The sequence below is a fragment of the Anabas testudineus genome, chromosome 10, assembly GCF_900324465.2.
Source record: "Anabas testudineus chromosome 10, fAnaTes1.2, whole genome shotgun sequence".
In the NCBI taxonomy this organism is placed as follows: Eukaryota; Metazoa; Chordata; class Actinopteri; order Anabantiformes; family Anabantidae; genus Anabas; species Anabas testudineus.
Window position 1 is genome coordinate 12,634,161 of NC_046619.1, and position 17,945 is coordinate 12,652,105.

The 17,945-nt window shown below is 41.3% G+C and overlaps 1 protein-coding gene across 2 annotated transcripts; it reads left to right on the forward strand.

The window, feature by feature from the left end:
- Positions 1-1,538: 1,538 nt before the first annotated feature.
- Positions 1,539-9,841, forward strand: LOC113161075 (neuronal acetylcholine receptor subunit beta-2-like). 2 transcript variants are annotated; one of them, XM_026358587.1, is made up of 6 exons: positions 1,539-1,590; positions 6,716-6,870; positions 6,985-7,029; positions 7,426-7,535; positions 8,559-9,549; positions 9,686-9,841. In XM_026358587.1, the coding sequence occupies exons 1-6, from the start codon at positions 1,539-1,541 to the stop codon at positions 9,839-9,841; spliced, it is 1,509 nt and encodes a 502-aa protein (XP_026214372.1). The 2 variants fall into 2 exon arrangements, with proteins under 2 accessions (XP_026214372.1, XP_026214373.1); XM_026358588.1 differs by having other exon boundaries at positions 6,725-6,870.
- The last annotated feature ends 8,104 nt before the right edge of the window (positions 9,842-17,945 follow it).

Consider the following 17,945-nt stretch of genomic DNA (forward strand, 5'->3'; position numbering starts at 1 on the left):
AGTGAAATAATGAGCTGGAGTCATTTTGTAAAACACGTTAAAGGCCACGTCCTCCACCTGCCCTCTCCTCTCCTCGTATCACCAAAGGAACCTCCAGGGTGGTTCTGCTGCACTGACGTGTGCGGACTGAGGAGGCCTGCAGCTTTTACATTCACACCACACCTACATGCACACACAGTGCAGACCCGTGAACCACCAGCTGAGGCTGCTTCATCACAGTAAATTAGTTATTAGTTATTGCTGGTGTTGTCATTACCAGGCCTGTCTTTGTGTTACGATGAATTTAAACAACTGATGCAAACAAAGTTTCTGCCACAGTGTTTTTACTGCAGCACTTTCACACCAGATGTTGCCTCTAACAGGGCTGTCTAATTTGTTCAGAGTCATTGTCGGGACCTTTAGAAAGAGTTTCCTCCCCCATCTCTGCTGTGTGCTCCTGTAGCTGCATTACCTTTGACCTCCTTGTGGTGATGGTGGTGGGAATACACAATGGACAATTGCCCCACTGGGATCAACAAAACACCACACTCACTAGATTATCCTATATTTCAAATGACGGGCTGCCGACATCGAAGGGTTTTTATTCTTCTTGTACATAACGTCTTGACCCCCCTACACCACCACACCCCCCCTCACCATTACTAGCCTCAGTGAGGAAGCACACAGCTCAGCCACAATGTGATTAATGCAGATAACATGACCTTCACCGACTTCCTATTTAAGCACAGCTTCCACTCAACTTTGGTGATGTTGTTTTCTCATGAATGAACAGATTAAGTTTCTCTTTTGTAGTTTTAACCAACAACATAAAAAAAAAAAAAAAAAAAAGCTTTGACTTTCTGCAGCTGCTCCATTATGAGCTTCATGAAAGTGTGATTTTATTAACATAAAGTCAAACTTCAATCAAGGGACTCATTGGATTGGAGAAGATAAGATTGGTTTCAGTGGCTGCTGGGTATTAAAAGTCCTCCCTTGGGGAGGTTTCTGACTTTTATCGCTTCCTGCTTGTGGTCACACATGTCAAACAGCGTCGATCAAGACGGCAGAGAGTGAAACTGACGCCCGACGAGGGAGCGCGCCGGGCGGGCAGGGCTGTGTGAGGACCGGGGCGCTTAAATCTTTTATCTGGAGAATGGCCGCTTTGACGATAACAGGATTGCCGCATCTCAAGTAGTTTGTGACCCCATATCCCCGAGAAAACCACTGCTTGAAAACCATTACCACCGCTCAACAATCAGAGGGGAGCTCTGTTCTCTACAGACCACTTCCGCTGCGCGCAATCACAGCTCCAGGAGCAGCGGTGGAGTCGGTGCGCTCACACTGCTCCTCTCCATGTCTCCAAGAATCAGCTGCCGACCTTCACCTGCGAAGCCAAGTGCAATGAGACCGACATAATCCAACCTGTGCTTTTCCTTTTCTTTTTTTCGAATTCACTCTTTATTCACTTAACGTCGAGTTCAGAAGAGAAGAAAACGCGCGAGGAACAGTCTCCAATCCGCAAGTTTTCGCGCGTCTGTCGCACTGGAGGGGGGGAAGCGATGGCAGCCCCGGTGAAAGCAGCGTTGGCTCTCCTGGTTATCACCGTGGCAAGTGAGTAATCTTTGATCCCTTTGCGCATGAGGCTTTAATCAGACAGTATTTATCCATTCACTGTGACATATCACAGCCTGCGTGCTATTTCTAAATGAAATGTATCATCACACGTGGACTTTGCAGCTCAAAAACACACCAACACCGTTTCTACAGACCAGAGCTGTGTGAGCACAATTTCGGGGACTTGCTTAATCCACAGTTTACTGTACCTTCAAGATAACAGGGGGGCCACTGGAAAACAGGCCAGTGGGTAAAAGAAGTGGCCTTTCCGCGTGTCACTCACCTCAGGCACGTGATTTTTCAGCACGCCTCAATTTACTTGTTCATTTTTACGCAACAACCCCCCCCCCTTGTCATAATGCTTTACATGTGTAGTGGTGTGACGGGAATCATAGCTTCTAATATAACCAACACATCAAATAGCATTTGTGAACCATCAGGCACTGTGGTCTTCTAATGACTCAACAGTTGGATGATGGGGCTCTAATTGCAAACACCCAGTGGCGCTTAAAGCTACTTGATGAAATCTCATAATGGTGTTCAGTGGGCCTCCCTCTGTTTAATGGGCTGCATTATGGGCAAAGGTCCTCAGATTATAATAACACGGATCTAAATGGAGTGATTACTTGATGGAAATCTACACTTGAATCAGAGGTGGATGTGAAGTAGAAGTCTTTTTGTCTTTAGTTTTCTATGAACCTCATATGGCTTTATGTATGGGGAGCTGTCCATGGTGCTGAATCAGGCAGCCGCATGGAGGGGAATCCTACTCAGAACATATATATATAGACCTTTACATATATATAGTTTTCCTAGATCATACAATTTAGGTTTATTGGATTCAATCAATAGCCCATCAGATTAAAAACTAACTGTTCAGTGTGTACAAATGATCGTGGTTATAAATAGTTCTGTATAATTAAACTTACTGATCATTTTATGGTGATTTTGTATGTTTGTGGAGACAAACACTTAAACTCACACCTAGTGGGAGTTTACAGTCACACAGCAACATGTCCACGTCTATGTATAATTCACTGAATTTATTTATCTGATACTTTAACAGTACAAATCCAGAGTTGATGCAGGTGAAGGTCAGTTTTTACCCTTGTATCGCTCCTTGATTTGCTTTCCCTCACAACCTTTCTGCGACTCTTCCACCATCACCTGTCTGCAGTTGCGGTGCCACACGACTCCCATCAAACGTCACCCTGGCTACTAGAACACAATAACTTAATGCAGTCAGCCACGCTGTTGTGGCCGTCCTCTGTCCTGTCAGCTCCTTTTTCACCCTCTGTCTTCTCTCTTTGTGTGTTACTCTAATTCATCTTATATTTTCCACACTCTTATTCTTATACCTTAATGTATTTGACATCTTTAGGTCTTCATCACACGCTGCCTTCTGTCCCTTCTGTCTCTCTCAGTATCAGCTGCATCTTTTAGTAAATGTAATGTGTGCCACAACTATCCCCGATTCAATGTTTAGCTCATTAAACACTTGCACAGTGCCTAGGAGTGCAAGAGGAGGGACTCACGCAATCTGTGTTTAGCATGTTGCACAAACCCTTCGCAACAACCCTGACTCTGCTTTTCTGTGGCCTCTGGGTGAAACTTTCTAAGTGGGTGAGCAGAAACACTGAGTTTTGTCCTGGGGTTATCCTAAGATGGTTGCTTCTTAACTAAAGTTTCTAAACTGCTTTTTCATAACTACAGATGTTTGTATCATCAACACCAGTGAGTCACACTACGTAGTAAACTATTAGTCATTGCGTTGGCTCACTTGTTTGGATTCTGAGTGAAGAAGACAAACAGGCGGATGAAGATATAGATCAATGTGACTTTCAAATCAGAGAGGAGTCTTTAGAAGAAACTGGTGCACACTTTACTAGTGGGGATGTGGGATGAACACAGAGGAAGATGAAAACAGAAGAAAGCCACTTTTTACTGCTGTCACTGTCTCACTTGTGATCTCACCCTGCACATGTCCCCGTCACTGATGGGAAGAAGAGTACAAAGCAGGACAGAAGGAGACAGAACATAGAGGTTGTGACAGATAAAAATATCATTGTAGTAAAAGAACATTTGGGTTTTATCCCCACAGATGGAAGAATGTCTGTGTTGATGACAGGTTTGAGGGCAAACAACCAAAAAAAATCCCGTGAGATGCTAAAAAACACAAAGATCTCTCAGGCAGTAGCTGCACCGTGAGCAATGTGAAGCGTCTTTCTGGAACTTGACCGAGTGGCTGCGGATGCACATAGATGGCTTCTTTTATAACAGGACTGATACGGTCAGTGTACTGAGCAAAGCCAAAGACAGCTGAAGCCTAAATAGTTTTGCCTCAGAAGGCCACCGCAGATGGTAACTCACTGAATAATTCACTACAATAAAAAAAGCACCTTCAGGATGCAGAATTTAGATGTTTTCTGTCTCTTTCTCTGCACCGATGGCACGGCCTGCCCATCCATCTGCAGCCCTCAGACCCCAGCAGGGTGTCCTAGTGTTTGTTCTTTTGTTTGGTTTTACGTGTACCTGCATGTTGTGAAGAAGACAGCGTGCTGATTTTATCTGGCTAAGAAAGACTTGGAGAATCATCTGTGATTGTGTCTGAGCTCTCTGTGCTTGTGAGATGATGGCATTTTTATTTTAGCGTCAATGAATTATTGAGGTGTGGAGAGTGCAGTCGAACAGGAGTGTGCATGTGTGTACGAGCGTGTGTGTGTGTGTGTGTGATGAGACCTGCAGGTAGATCCCCTAATGCTCCATCTATACTTACAACAGCCTCATACACATCTCATCTACTGTTTTATCTGTCAAACCTAATACCTCCATACAGTCTATACTACACTTCTGGACGTGCAGGATTTATTTTAAGTCTCTTTACATGTTTAAGGGAATATGACATCTCTTAGAAATCAGAGAAACACAAACACAGGAGCTTCTACATTAGCAGCAGAGACCATGTGTGCATTTAAAATGTAAACTGGGTGGAATTACATAGCAGTCTTTCATTAAATGGATTCTGCACTGTGGATGTATTCATGGGCATTTTCCTCCAAACGTGAGACATTTAGAGAACGTGTGTCCATGGAAATCTCCACACCACGCTATTTTCTTTTCATTCGCACAGGAGGAAACATGCAAACCATTATTCACTCATATTGTATGTGAACAATTAATTTTTCACACGCTATGATCCCATCAAGTGAACTTATGAATCATTGTGATTTCCCATGAGTCACCACTACGATACGTTATCATCCTGATTAGTTTTATCCTGAGATTATAGTAATCTGGGAATGGTTTTGTCCCACACTCTGATGTTGCTGTTGCTTGTTGTGGTGTGTGCCTTCCTATTGTCTTCGTCTCCTCTTCCGTGTCTCTTGTCTCTGTCTAATCCTGACAGACAGAGCTCTGTGTTTCGAGACTCTGTAAAGACATTTACCCTAGAGGTTTAGTGTCATCTCATAGCTGTCTCTTTTTTCAAAAATAGGCCTGCTGGAAGTCGATTTAAATTGACCAAGTGCAGAACACAGTGGACCTCGTCTTCCAGCACCCGCCTCTAAAGCTCAGCGCCTTTTCAGTTTGATATTTACACGTCTGAGATTTTTTATATCTTACTTTGAATATGTGTTGATATGACAGCTGCATCTTTGCTGAAACCCAGTGTGAGTCAAATGCCAAAATAAGACATTTTCATAGCTGTCCAAAGCTGCTAATGGTGCAGTTTGGGGATTTTGGGATACAAATATGTTGCTGATCTCAGTTCAGATGTACACTGTCCGTCCAAAATAAAAAAAAGTCACCACCTTGACTTAACTAAGAAAATGGATAGGAGCCTCCCATTGGATAATTACTGTGTGGATGATTATGTTTCAGCTGGTTCAGTAGTGTTTGAACACCAACACAAACTCTTCCTACAGTGCTGTTCAAATATGACTAGGACTGATTCTTGCACACAATGTTGACATACAATATACATAATATATGAACGCTTTGGAAGTAGGCAGTTAGATTAATGAATGCGTATCAGATTCTCACCTTATAGTAATATTACATCTGACCTGCAGAGGCTTTTTCCCTCCCGCAAACACACACACACACTCTAATTTCATTTCACACTCATTACAGCTGGGAAAACATGCAGCACCTAATTGGTGAGACCTCACAACACGAGATTTAAACATTGCTTCACCAACTACTGCTCTGAGTATGCGTGTGTGTGCTTCTGTTAGTGTCAAGATCTTTGATTTGTTTTTTTTTTGACAGTAAACAAGCCAAATATAATGCTTAAAGGTTAATACTGTTAAAAAGTAGCTCTTTAAAGCCAGATAAAGAGCTGATAAATTGAGCCTATCTTTAATTTCTGTTTTGTTGTTGTTGTTTTTTGATAGTAATTAAAATGTATTTATTAAAGATACTTTAACCCGTTTAACCTAAAATAACTTACTAAACCTGTATTTACCTCTCTGTACCATCAGACTGTATTGTTGTGGGTGAAGTTGTAGTCAGAGTCACATCAGATTAACAGTTTACAAACAGCTGCTCTGACGTAGACCACCACCTACGCACATCTATCAAACTGAATCACTCAGAGATCTCCCTCGTGTATTTGGCCCAAGGTGTCTGGTCACTACACAGCAATCATCTGAGACTCACACATACTGTATGAGCGCATCAATTCACTCACTCCACTGAGATAACGAAAGTAGGGAGATTGAAATCGGAGAAGTGTATTTGTTGTGCAGGCTGTAGTTTGACATTTCGGCAGGGCGTCAAACAGGATGCGATTACATAACAGCCAGAAGATATGTTAGCCTTTTGAAATAGAGTAAGTTCACATGAGGTTTTGACTGTGTGGGATATGTTGTTGTTGTATACACTAACAAAATGAGCTAGTTGTTGTTTTCTTTTTCAGATTTCTACATTTCAGATTTCTGGTAGTGAGACCAGCTACAAACATTATGTGCCTTTTTTTAGCAGATGAAATAATATATTTAAAGTGGCTCATGAGCATGAGACTTAATCTGTAATCTGTCTTAATCTTTTACCTTATACATAGCGATATATGTCGTTATTTTCCACTATTTTTTTTTTACATCTGTGCTCAATGTATTGTTCGTGTTTGCAGCTGCCTTGTGTGCGGAGGTGGAGGAGCGGCTGGTGAGTCAACTGTTGTCACCAGAACGCTACAACAAGCTGATCAGACCAGCTGTCAACAACAGCCAGCAAGTTGCTGTTTACATCCAGGTGTCTTTGGCTCAGCTGATCAACGTGGTGAGGAAACACACAAATCCAAACCACACACATTGTTTCATAGAGGCAAATCCTACTAATTTACCATAATCCAAGAACACAGCTGCAGCCATAAACCGTCTGTCTGTGTTTCAGAATGAGAGGGAGCAGATCATGACCACCAACTGCTGGCTCTCTCAGGTTTGTGCCTTCACTCTTCCTCTTGTCATTTTCTCATGTGTAAGTCTTCAAATAAGTGTGATGTCAGTTCACGTCGAAACGATGCCTCTTAGTGACACAACAAGTGTCGTATACAGCCATCATGTATCAGGGTTTGGGGTGGGGCAACAATTTAATTAAGACATTACCTGATTAACTGGTGAGCTCAGCTTGTCTATAATACTCGTCTACAACTTCTGTACCAGTCGTGCCTCGGTAGGCAAGAACTGATATTTATTTATCTGGTAACATGATTCAATGCATGTTTTTATTTATCTGCATACCAATCATTTTTAATGCATGTGTTTGAGCAAGTGAGTGACTTTTAAATGCATCTATTAACTTGTGTGTGTGCTTATGTGCCAACTTCTTCATCAGGTTTGGAATGATTACAGATTAATGTGGGACCCCGAAGAGTATGAAGGAATAAAGAAAATACGACTCCCGTCACAACACATCTGGCTCCCAGACATCGTCCTCTACAACAAGTGCGTCTGGTTTGTGGCAGATTGTGTGTGTCCTATTCTCCTCTTCCCTTTATCATCTTAGTTCTCCTTTTTTAACACACTTGGCACCTTTTTCGGGACAAGATAAAACACAAATATGTATTGTTAGCATTGTCTAGGCGATTATTATTGGTTAAGAGATTACAATTTCTACACAGAAAGAGTGATGGAGAGATACTGAAAGAAACAAGGCTAAAATAGAGACCCTACAGGTGCCTACATGCTAAACAGCTACATAAAAAAAATAATTATAATTTATTATTAATTACAGGGGTATTTTTTGTGGAATAAGTTTTTTTATGTAATTTATTTTAAGCCAAACATATTTAGCTGTTAATACATATGTACATTCACTAAAGCTGCAATTTGAATGAAGGACACCGGGGGAAGCTGAGACGAAGTGAGTTTGATGAAATCACATGTAGCTTTTGTGTTTTGGTCAGTGTGTTAACCCACTGTTTATACAGAGCTTGTAAGTATTAAAATTTAACAAACGCAGATTGTTGGTCAGCTGAAGACCACATTGACAACATAACAGCTTAAGAAGCAAAATGATAGCAAGTGGTCAGCACAGTGCCAGGCAGAGCGTGGGTGACCAGAGGTCGTAGTAAGCATGTGGGTCCTCTGCATATTTAATTAGCCTACATATTAACTCCATCCCCAAAGCAGCAGATAAGTGTGATGGTTGGATTTCTGACCTACTTTATAATTGATAGACCACTTATCTATAATGCATCTGCTTGGTAAGATGAAGAAAAGTCCGTCTCAGCAGATTTTGTGGGGTTGTTGTTGGATTTGTCCCAAGCTAATCACTTCCCTTAAGATTAAAAACACGTCATGTAACTTTGCATGTGTCATTCTGAAGACACACTTTAACAGTCATGAATAATATTGCAGGAGGACTAGTTCCACCAGCGTAGTATGTCTTGAACGTGTAATTTTTCTAGCTTAATTTGTTATTTGTTGCCATTTGGTTCATTCTTATCCACATTTTTATCCACTCAGTGCTGACGGGACTTATGAAGTCTCCTACTACTCGAATGCTGTGGTGTCCAACAACGGTGAGGTGGCCTGGCTCCCACCAGCGATCTACAAGTCAGCCTGCAAAATCGAAGTCCGTGACTTCCCCTTTGACCAGCAAAACTGCACGCTCAAGTTTCGCTCCTGGACCTACGACCACACCGAGATTGATCTTATCCTACTCAGTGATTTCGCCAGTCGTGATGACTTCAAACCCAGCGGTGAGTGGGATATTGTCTCGCTGCCTGGACGCAAAAACGAAGACCCTAATGACATCAAGTACCTGGATATCACCTATGACTTTATAATCAAGAGAAAGCCTCTGTTCTACACCATCAACCTGATCATCCCCTGCATCCTGATCACATCCCTTGCTATTCTGGTGTTCTACCTCCCATCAGACTGTGGTGAGAAGATGACTCTCTGCATCTCTGTCCTCCTGGCTCTGACTGTGTTTTTACTCCTAATCTCAAAGATTGTGCCACCAACATCTTTAGCAGTGCCTCTGATTGGGAAGTACTTGATGTTTACAATGGTGCTGGTCACCTTCTCCATTGTCACCAGCGTTTGTGTCCTCAATGTGCACCACCGGTCCCCCAGTACACACACTATGCCTCCCTGGGTGAAGCGTGTCTTCCTGTACAAGCTTCCCTCTTACCTCTTCATGCGGAGACCTGGCAGCTCCAACATCCGTGAGAAGTTCCGCAAAAAACACCAGCAGCGATCGTACTCTGATCAGAAGCTACGCGGAGCAGACGGAGGGACTGGAAGTCCTGCAGGAATGGCAGATTCTTCCTCGTCCTTCTTCGTCAACGAGGAGTCCGCCAAACGCTACGGCTGGAAGATCAGCGACTTGTCCGAGAACACGGAGTTCAGGAAGAGGATGACGCTCAAGTGCAACATCGACGTGGAGGATGCAGTGGACGGAGTGCGCTACATTGCTGAGAAGATGAAGAGTGAGGATGATGATGAAGGGGTAAGTGTTATTGTATATACATCTGTGTGTGTGAGTGTGTAATGAGCCAAACAAGGGGATTATCCTGATTTAATATATTAGATCCATAAGTATCTATGTTGGGTTTTCTGTTTTTAACTTCTGTCTCTCTCTGCAGATAATTGAAGACTGGAAGTACGTGGCCATGGTGATTGACCGTCTCTTCCTGTGGATCTTTGTGTGTGTGTGTGTGGTTGGGACTGTGGGCCTCTTCATGCAGCCCCTGTTCCAGAGTTATAACACCCCTATTATTGATGACATCGATCATAACTGAAAGCAGAAACTGGAACTCTGGTCTTTACGTGGCTCCAACATGAACTTTGAGCCTTTCCAGAATCAGAGTTCTGACAGCGATTTAACACATAACTCTCACATGTCCACCTTCACCACACCCTCACTGGGAAATGATTAGGATGCACTTTATCCCTCGTTCACCACCTTCTCTCCCTCCCAGCTTCCATCCCTTTCCTCATTCTGTCATCCTCGGCCCCACTCATCTGTCATTCACTGAGGAAATGGGATCTATTTATTTCAGTGCACTTAAAGGATAAATCTGGTTTTTAACATCTTGGGTCAGATTTCCATAGCGTTGGCCACCATTCAGTGGGCAAGTATGAGGAATGGGCTAATAGAGTGGCTGCATCTAGCTCCAAAATAAATTTAGGCAGTAGAGAGATGAGAAACAAGGCTTCAGAATGGAATTCATTTGGAAGCTAACTTGACTTGTGTATTCAATGATATTATAATTTATAAAAAGTCAATGATCAAAATACAAAAATAAGATTCAAGTGATATTAAACCAGAGTCATCTTTTCATTTAAAATGTGAAGTGAATCCACTTTCCGGTCATTATGCTCTGCCTATTGTTTAAGACTAAGATGTAGCAGTATTTTAAAACCAAAACCTTTATCATGTCAAGTGTGTGGACCCCTATCACTGTTCACAGAGGTTTACTTGGCCAGCAAGCAACTGCAACTCAGGACTTAATTTTATTTGTATCTGTTTGGAATTATTTTGGTTTGAATTTCTAATGAAAATATGGGCTTCATATTTACAACAGACTCCCGAAGACAAGAAGACGAATCACTTTGGTCATATTTGCACTGAAAATGGGAGCAAGAGGAGACACAGAACAGCCTACTGTGGGACTGTTGGAAATAATAATGGAAGGGTGTATGTGAGTCTGTTTATACTCTTGCAGACTCCTTCTCAAGTGATATTTGAAAACAGCCATATTTACAGTGACGGAGAGATGTTACAATAGTGCAAGAAAAAAAAAACAAGAAGTAAAACCAATCACCATGAGGCTGGTGTTGATTGTCTGCATCCATCACCAAGAAGCCAGCAGCAATAACATTGGATGGTATTTTATACACACCGACCTAGAGGAAATTAGCCAAACAGACTCTTTATTTGTCTCCTCTGTCATATTGTCGCAGCCTGCTCTCAGAGATGTTGAATACTCGCCCTGTAATTATTTCTCAGATGTATAATACATTGTCATCACCATAACACTGTCATCTGCCACTGGAACCAACATTAGCCAGGGAAACGTGTACTGTGCTGAGTTGGTTTATCTTCATTTTCTCCGTGGATGGGATGAAACATTATTATTTTTTTCCTTCTCACTGGCCAGTCATAGTGCGTGACCTGTTTGTGTTGAATTATGTCTGTCCAGACAATAAATGCAGAGAATTATGAGAAGGGGCTTTAATGCAATCTGATGTCTTGCTTGCTGGATCAATAAAGAGAAATGAAAGCAATAAGTAGCGATGATGAATCACTGCATGTCCAGTGGTCATTCTATACTGAAGTGTGTCTCACTTTCTGTCATTATCTGGTTTTAAAGCATTGCACTGCCTCGACCAGCGCTTCCTCTCTTATCAAATGTGTGTTTAACATGTTTGTTGACTATCACCTTGTGCAGGATGGAACAAAGTATAACTTTGATAATCCTCCAGGCTCTTTTACCCCATTTGACGCATTTCTAGCCTCATGAGGTGATTCAAAAGTAAGCACACTCTCTGGGTAGATGGCGGGACAGTTCCTTAGTGTGTGTGTGTGAACTTTCTGAGGCCAAGGCTAAATATTATACAGCTGATTAGACAGTCTTGTATCCCTGGGGTTTGTAACTTCACCTTCTGTTAGCTTAACATGGCAGCGAGGCGGTAAGACTGCTAAAAGGACCCAGCATGTGAGTGAATACACACATGCACATTGTCAGATATCTGGACAATGTTTTGTGTTATGATGCTTTTTTTCTGACTGCCTATGCCATATGCATCATACTTTTCCAGCAAACATCATGTTGTTGTCATTGTGCTCCATTGTTTCACTAAAATAGCAAGCAGTAAAAAACTCTAAAATTAGTTTTAAAGTGTACCATTGTGTGGAATGACCAATGTGAGAATGTGTATCTGTGTTTTTACATCCATTTCACAGTGTGTCACCACCAGAAAGAAGCGAACAATTCAGACAAAAAATGCAGAAAGGGTTGGTGTTGTGGTCTCCAGGTCTGACAGAAGAACTGTATCTGTGCGAGTGGAAGTAAAGGGAGGGGAGTAACAAGCATGGTGGGACAGGCAGAGAAAGAGAGAGAGGTATGATAAAAGGAGACAGGGATGATGAAGGTTGGCCATAAACACACACAAGACTTCTGCAGTGTGTTAGACCAGCAGAGGAGCTGGCATAAAGACCACTTCATGCTGTAGTCACAGATCAATAAGCATTTCTTCCTCTCTGCAAGACAAACCCATACACAGCATGTACAGTGTCAAAGAAAAAGTATGTGAACCTTTTGGAATTTCACTTATTTGGCATAAAACATTATCTGATCTTCACTTAAGTCAAGAGTATTAACAAATATGATGTGCCTTAAATGATAACACAAAACAATTCTGATCTTTAATGTCTTTATTATGAAAAAACATTAATATCTCACAGTGCGACTTAAAAGTATGTGAACCCCTTGGAATAATGACCTCAAAAAAGCTAATTAGATTGTTGTGCATAAGTTAAGAAAATTTGTTTAAAGGTGTGGACTAGAACACTCTACTACGGTACTTTGACTGACAAAAACCACTCTAACTTTTTGAGTTTGCTCTGCACAAGAACAATACAGTTATGTGCCTCATGATGGAAGCAGCAGCTTCCATCATGATGAAATTAAGATTGAACTATTTGGAAAGAACACACAGCACTATATCTGGCATAAAAAGATCACTGTATATCATCCTGTAAACATCATCCCAATTGTAAAGTATGGTGGAGGAAATATCATGATTTGGGCCTGCTTTGCTGAATCAGGGCCTGGCCAGCTTGCAGTGATTCGTGGGAAGATGAATTCCCAAGTGTATCAAAAAATTCAGAATATAGTGAGAATGTCTGTAAGTCAGCTGAAACTCTGTAGAAGTTATGTGATGCAACAGGACAATGACCCAAAACACACAACAGAATGGCTTCAGAAAAACAAAATCTGCCTTTTGGCGTGGCCAATTCAGAGTCCAGACCTCAACCCAATAGAGATGCTATGGAACGGCTTGAAGAGAGCCACAGACATGAGACGTCCAAAGAATATGACAGAGCTAAAGCAGTTCTGCAGGAAGAATGGGCTAAAGTTCCTCCTGAATGATGAACAGGTCTGATCCACAGCTACAGGAAGCATCTGGTTGACATTACTGTCACGGAGTTATAAATTTCAATGGTTCACATACTTTCATGGTTCTCAATAAAGACAGAGTTTTTTGTGTTATTATTTTAGGCACATCATATTTGTTAATACTCTTTGACTTAGATAAAGATCAGATCATGTTTTATGATAAATTAACACAGAAAACCATGAAATTCAAAAAGGTTCACATACTTGCCATTGTAGATATGTAGAATATGCACATGCACTTGCACATGGGTCAACATATACAGAAGCATAAATACACACCCATATATTTTACATTTTTTATATGATTATGTCAAAAATAGAAGACACTTCTATTCTATTCTATTCTGTTCTAGTGCTGTAATTCTACTCCTCTATCTCAGGTGCAGCAGTGAGTGTCAGCAGTTTGATCTGTTTCCTGTAGTCGGCTGCTGCCCTCCATCTCCCCCATTATCCATCACAGGACATTCCTTTAGGATTTATACTTGCCATTTCAGCCTTGTGGTCGATATTTATGAACTACATCACTGCATTTCAGAATGTGTAGTTGCTGTGCACTTGACTCTGGCGGCCATCGATCCTCCCCTCTGAGCTGCTGCGCCGCTGAGCTGAGGGGATGTACACACAGCCGTGGTCCAAACACTTAGAGGGTTTTAAACTGGGCTCAGGAGTCACTCTGTAATGTCCCTGCTGGAGCAATAAATCTCTCCTCGAGTCTTCTACCTGCTGACAGATCACAGTGCTGCTCACTAGTGGTTATAAGAGACACTGCAGAGTTTTACAAGCAGTGATAACTCATCATAAAAATAGCAACACATTCATGATTTATTTGGAACAATGCTGCAGCAAATATACAGCTTTTAGAGAGTATTTTCCGGTAATAAGTAGCTACTGTATGTGTTTAAGTTAAGAATTACACATCAAAATTTTCACAGATCAGGATTTTTCCTCTGTCATTAATTGAAGGGTCACAACATAATTCTGAGGGGTTACAAAAAGAAGCACAAAATAACAAACTTGGAAATGAAAATGTTTTTGCTACATACAACAAGGGTATAATGACTGTATTTGCTTATTTCTGACCATCAGATTATTTACATTTTTTGGGACTCTATGTACAATAAACTTTGTAAACAAAAGGAATCTCTCTTTATATAAACTTGTCATAACTGGTAGTCCAGTGCATCAGGGGACCACAACAAGACTGTTTTGATTTAAAGTGTCACAAGTCAAAAAGATCAGAAACCACCGCTCTAGGGCCTTACGGCGGCTTGTTTATGGCATTATGTCATTCTCTTGGTGATCTTGCGCATACCCACCTTATGTTAAGTCTAATACCTTTAAATTAATGAGATTTACCTTTCTAGGGTCACCAGTAATGTAAAGAATGTCAGCAGTTGTCTTAAAATTAAGGTCATAATAATGATTCATAATGACGATTCTCCAGTTTGGCCACTAAATTAATATTTCAAATGGATTAAAAACCACGTGCAGCTGTGATGAGCAGATCATCTGTGACTGTAAAACGAGGGACAGACAATCATTGTGGACAAACATGAGTGGACCAGATAATGAGTCAGATTAGCCTGGCTCTGTTCGATCCCTCGGGCTGCAGCTGATTAACAGAAAATGACAATGCTGATCATTCAGAGATCAAGATGGACAAATATGACAAAAACACTGAGCGGAATGGATTTGTAAAGAAGCGGAAACATTATCATTTACGGCTGTTCTGCCACTGATACATGACACAGATTGAAGAGTGTGAGAGACAATGAATGACAGAGGGTTCATGGGAAAAATGCGGTGCAGTTTCATTAGCAGCAGAACCCTTCAATCAGATAACTGGGATTCAAGCAGTGAAGGAACTTTAATTAGTTGCTAGTGGCTGCAACAGGCCACAGCATGACCATTCAGACTGCCCGTAGTGTGCACGGGATGGATGTAAAATAGGAAGTAAACTCTCTGTGGTGTTAATGGAACTGGAGAGAGAGAAAGAAGAGGAGTGAGCAGTGAGTGCCGGGGTAGAGGGTTGAGCGGGGTCACAGAGAGTAGCGTGACTGGTAGAACAGGACAAGCTGTGGGAGGAAAGGGGACGCTGAGAGCTTTAATAAAAGAGGATGGCAGTGGGTGTCACAGAGGGATTAGACCCAGCAGAAGAAATCACGGGAAGAAGGCTAAACTGTTTAGATGGGGTTAAAGGGTAAGGAACGGAAGATGGCACGATGTCGGGAACACATATCCATACAGTTATAAAATCTGAGATTCCACTCTAGTTAGTATCTCTGTGACCTAAAATTAACAATTAAATACATGACATCAATGCTTCAGTTCAGGGCGGTTCTAGGGTTTCATCCTTAGGGGGGCTTAGCCCTCACTACTGTATAACATCACTACTGATGTTAATCTCCGTTAGCGCTGCAATGGAGAATTCCATTATGTATTAGCATCGAGCTAATAGGCTAGTTTTAGCACATGGTGGCACGTTTTCGCTGTCATTTGACTGGGATGGGAAATGTGTCACATTGTTGTAAATATTTAAATGTGCTGGCAGTTTTGATATGGTTGATTTATATATTATTTATCTTGTTTCTCGTATGTTTACCTGGCTGCCAAACTGGACACCCACATTCAACCAGACCACAGTCTTTCAGTAACCTTAACTAGTGCCTAGACGCCTAAACACAACTATAAATAATGCTGCAGCCACTGTTGTAAGATTATGTCAGTCAACAAATCAAATAAATGTATTGATGTATTCAGTGTGTGTATTCAACATGTTTACTATTTGCTGAAACAAAATGTTGTCATTATGCTAAAAAAAAAATGTAATTCACTTAGAATGACTTTTTCTCAAGGTTCACAGTGGATTTGTTGATGAATAATAGTTATTCATTCAGCCTTAAATCCCACCTAAAGGGAAGAAAATTAGACAAGTGTGTTTTCAACAATTAAGTTGATGCTAAATTTGCCACAGACACTTGCTGCTACTTCAGATTACACATCTTACCAGTTTGTGTAACAGGTAATTAAAACGCATAATGAACAAGTGAGGAGAACAAGAAAGGAACCTGAACCTCAGCTTTAAACGTTCCCAACAAAGTGCCTTATTCACCCTCCTCGCTCTTGTGGCTTTCTCCTTGATCTCATTTAACCGACCGTGGCCGGCTGCAGCAGGTACAATAGACTCTGGCTCTGCAATGAATGAAATACTACAGCGAGTGATAACATGAGTTACACCAGTGTCTGCTGTAAAAAGAAAAAGAAAGTGAAATAACAGGAACAAATCGAAGATTCCACTATGAAGAAGTAGTCTGATATGAATGAACCAGGACAGTTCTGCCTGACACACACACTGTTGTAACTGCACTTGCCCTTTTCCTTCTCCTTTGCTGTCTCCACCAGCCCCTCGGGGTCTTTGTGCTTTGTCTGAGCTGTCTGACCAGATGCCTGCTGTTATTTAACAGTGTGTCTGACCGAGAGACAAAGGGACAAAAAAACAAGACAGAGAGAGAAGTTACAGAGTGAGACAGAAATAAGGTAGGAGAGCGTTTCCCCTCTCTGATGTCAGCTCGGCTGGAGGCGGTACCGAAACACCAGCCAACTGATTGTGACATTGTAGGGCAATATTCTCCTCCTGTGAACCTGACTAATTCCTGCAGTGCTGCAGATGTGCTGTCTCTTAGAACTATTCCCATCTGCTATCATTTCATTAATCTTCTTTCAGAGAGAGAATGAAGCACTGATACCTCTTCACTTTCTGCTCCCCTTTGTGTTTTTTGATTTGGGAAGATGCAGAGAAAAGCTGAGGAGGAGTCTCCACCCACCGGCCAGGACAGGTGGGTGGAGAAGCAGGACATGCTTCTTTTGCTACTTCGTTTCACACTGTTACTGAGTTTTTCTGCCATAATTTCTCTTTCTGATTCTGAAGCAAAACAACTCTCAACAGGAAACTTAGTTTGCAGTGTTACACTTTCAGTCACTATCAGTCTGGATTTAAAGAACAGTGATTTGTGAAACATTTTAAACACATGATATTTGAAGCCTACTCAACCAGGAGCAACACAATAAAGAAACTTAAACTCCTATAAAGTAGTAGTGAGTGCTGCTTATTAATAAATGTAATAAAGGAATTCATCAGCTTGCATTTACATAAGTCTTAATTTAATTCACACATGCATACATGCCCCTCACACTCCCTGTTACATTAAAAAGACACTAATCATCTCAGTCTATCTCCTGATAGATGTGATAATGGTCATTTACTTGTTATCAAGAAGAGGTATTACTTGACTTCCAAACTGTTTTCCTTTGTGTGAATGTCATTATGTACAGTGCATATGCGCGGAAATTCCATGTTAGAGGCAGGTGTATGTGCAGTAGTCTCTTTTAAATGTTGTGGCAGGGCAGATGCAAATTTGATTTATAAGAATGCTAAAACGTGTATGAACACCTGTGCATGCATCTTTAGATGTTGCATATGTGCACACATAGTTCTATAAAATGTTAATCAACCAGACCAGAATAATTTTCTGCACCTCATGTTATTTTGTGGATTATAAAATAACATACTGTGTGCAAACTATCAGTCAACCAACAGAAAAAATGAGGAAATAGTGCATTGGTTGCATACCCGTTTTATATTGTCAGTGTAAAATACATTTTTATTTTCATAGCTTGAAAAGTTTTTATTTTCATAGCTTGATCATTTCACTCCACTCAT

Coding starts and splice junctions, on each gene's coding strand:
- LOC113161075 (XM_026358587.1), top strand. CDS start 1,539: ATGGCAGCCCCGGTGAAAGCAGCGTTGGCTCTCCTGGTTATCACCGTG. Junction 6,871..6,984: donor TGGCTCAGCTGATCAACGTG/GTGAGGAAACAC, acceptor TCTGTGTTTCAG/AATGAGAGGGAGCAGATCAT. Junction 7,030..7,425: donor CCAACTGCTGGCTCTCTCAG/GTTTGTGCCTTC, acceptor CTTCTTCATCAG/GTTTGGAATGATTACAGATT.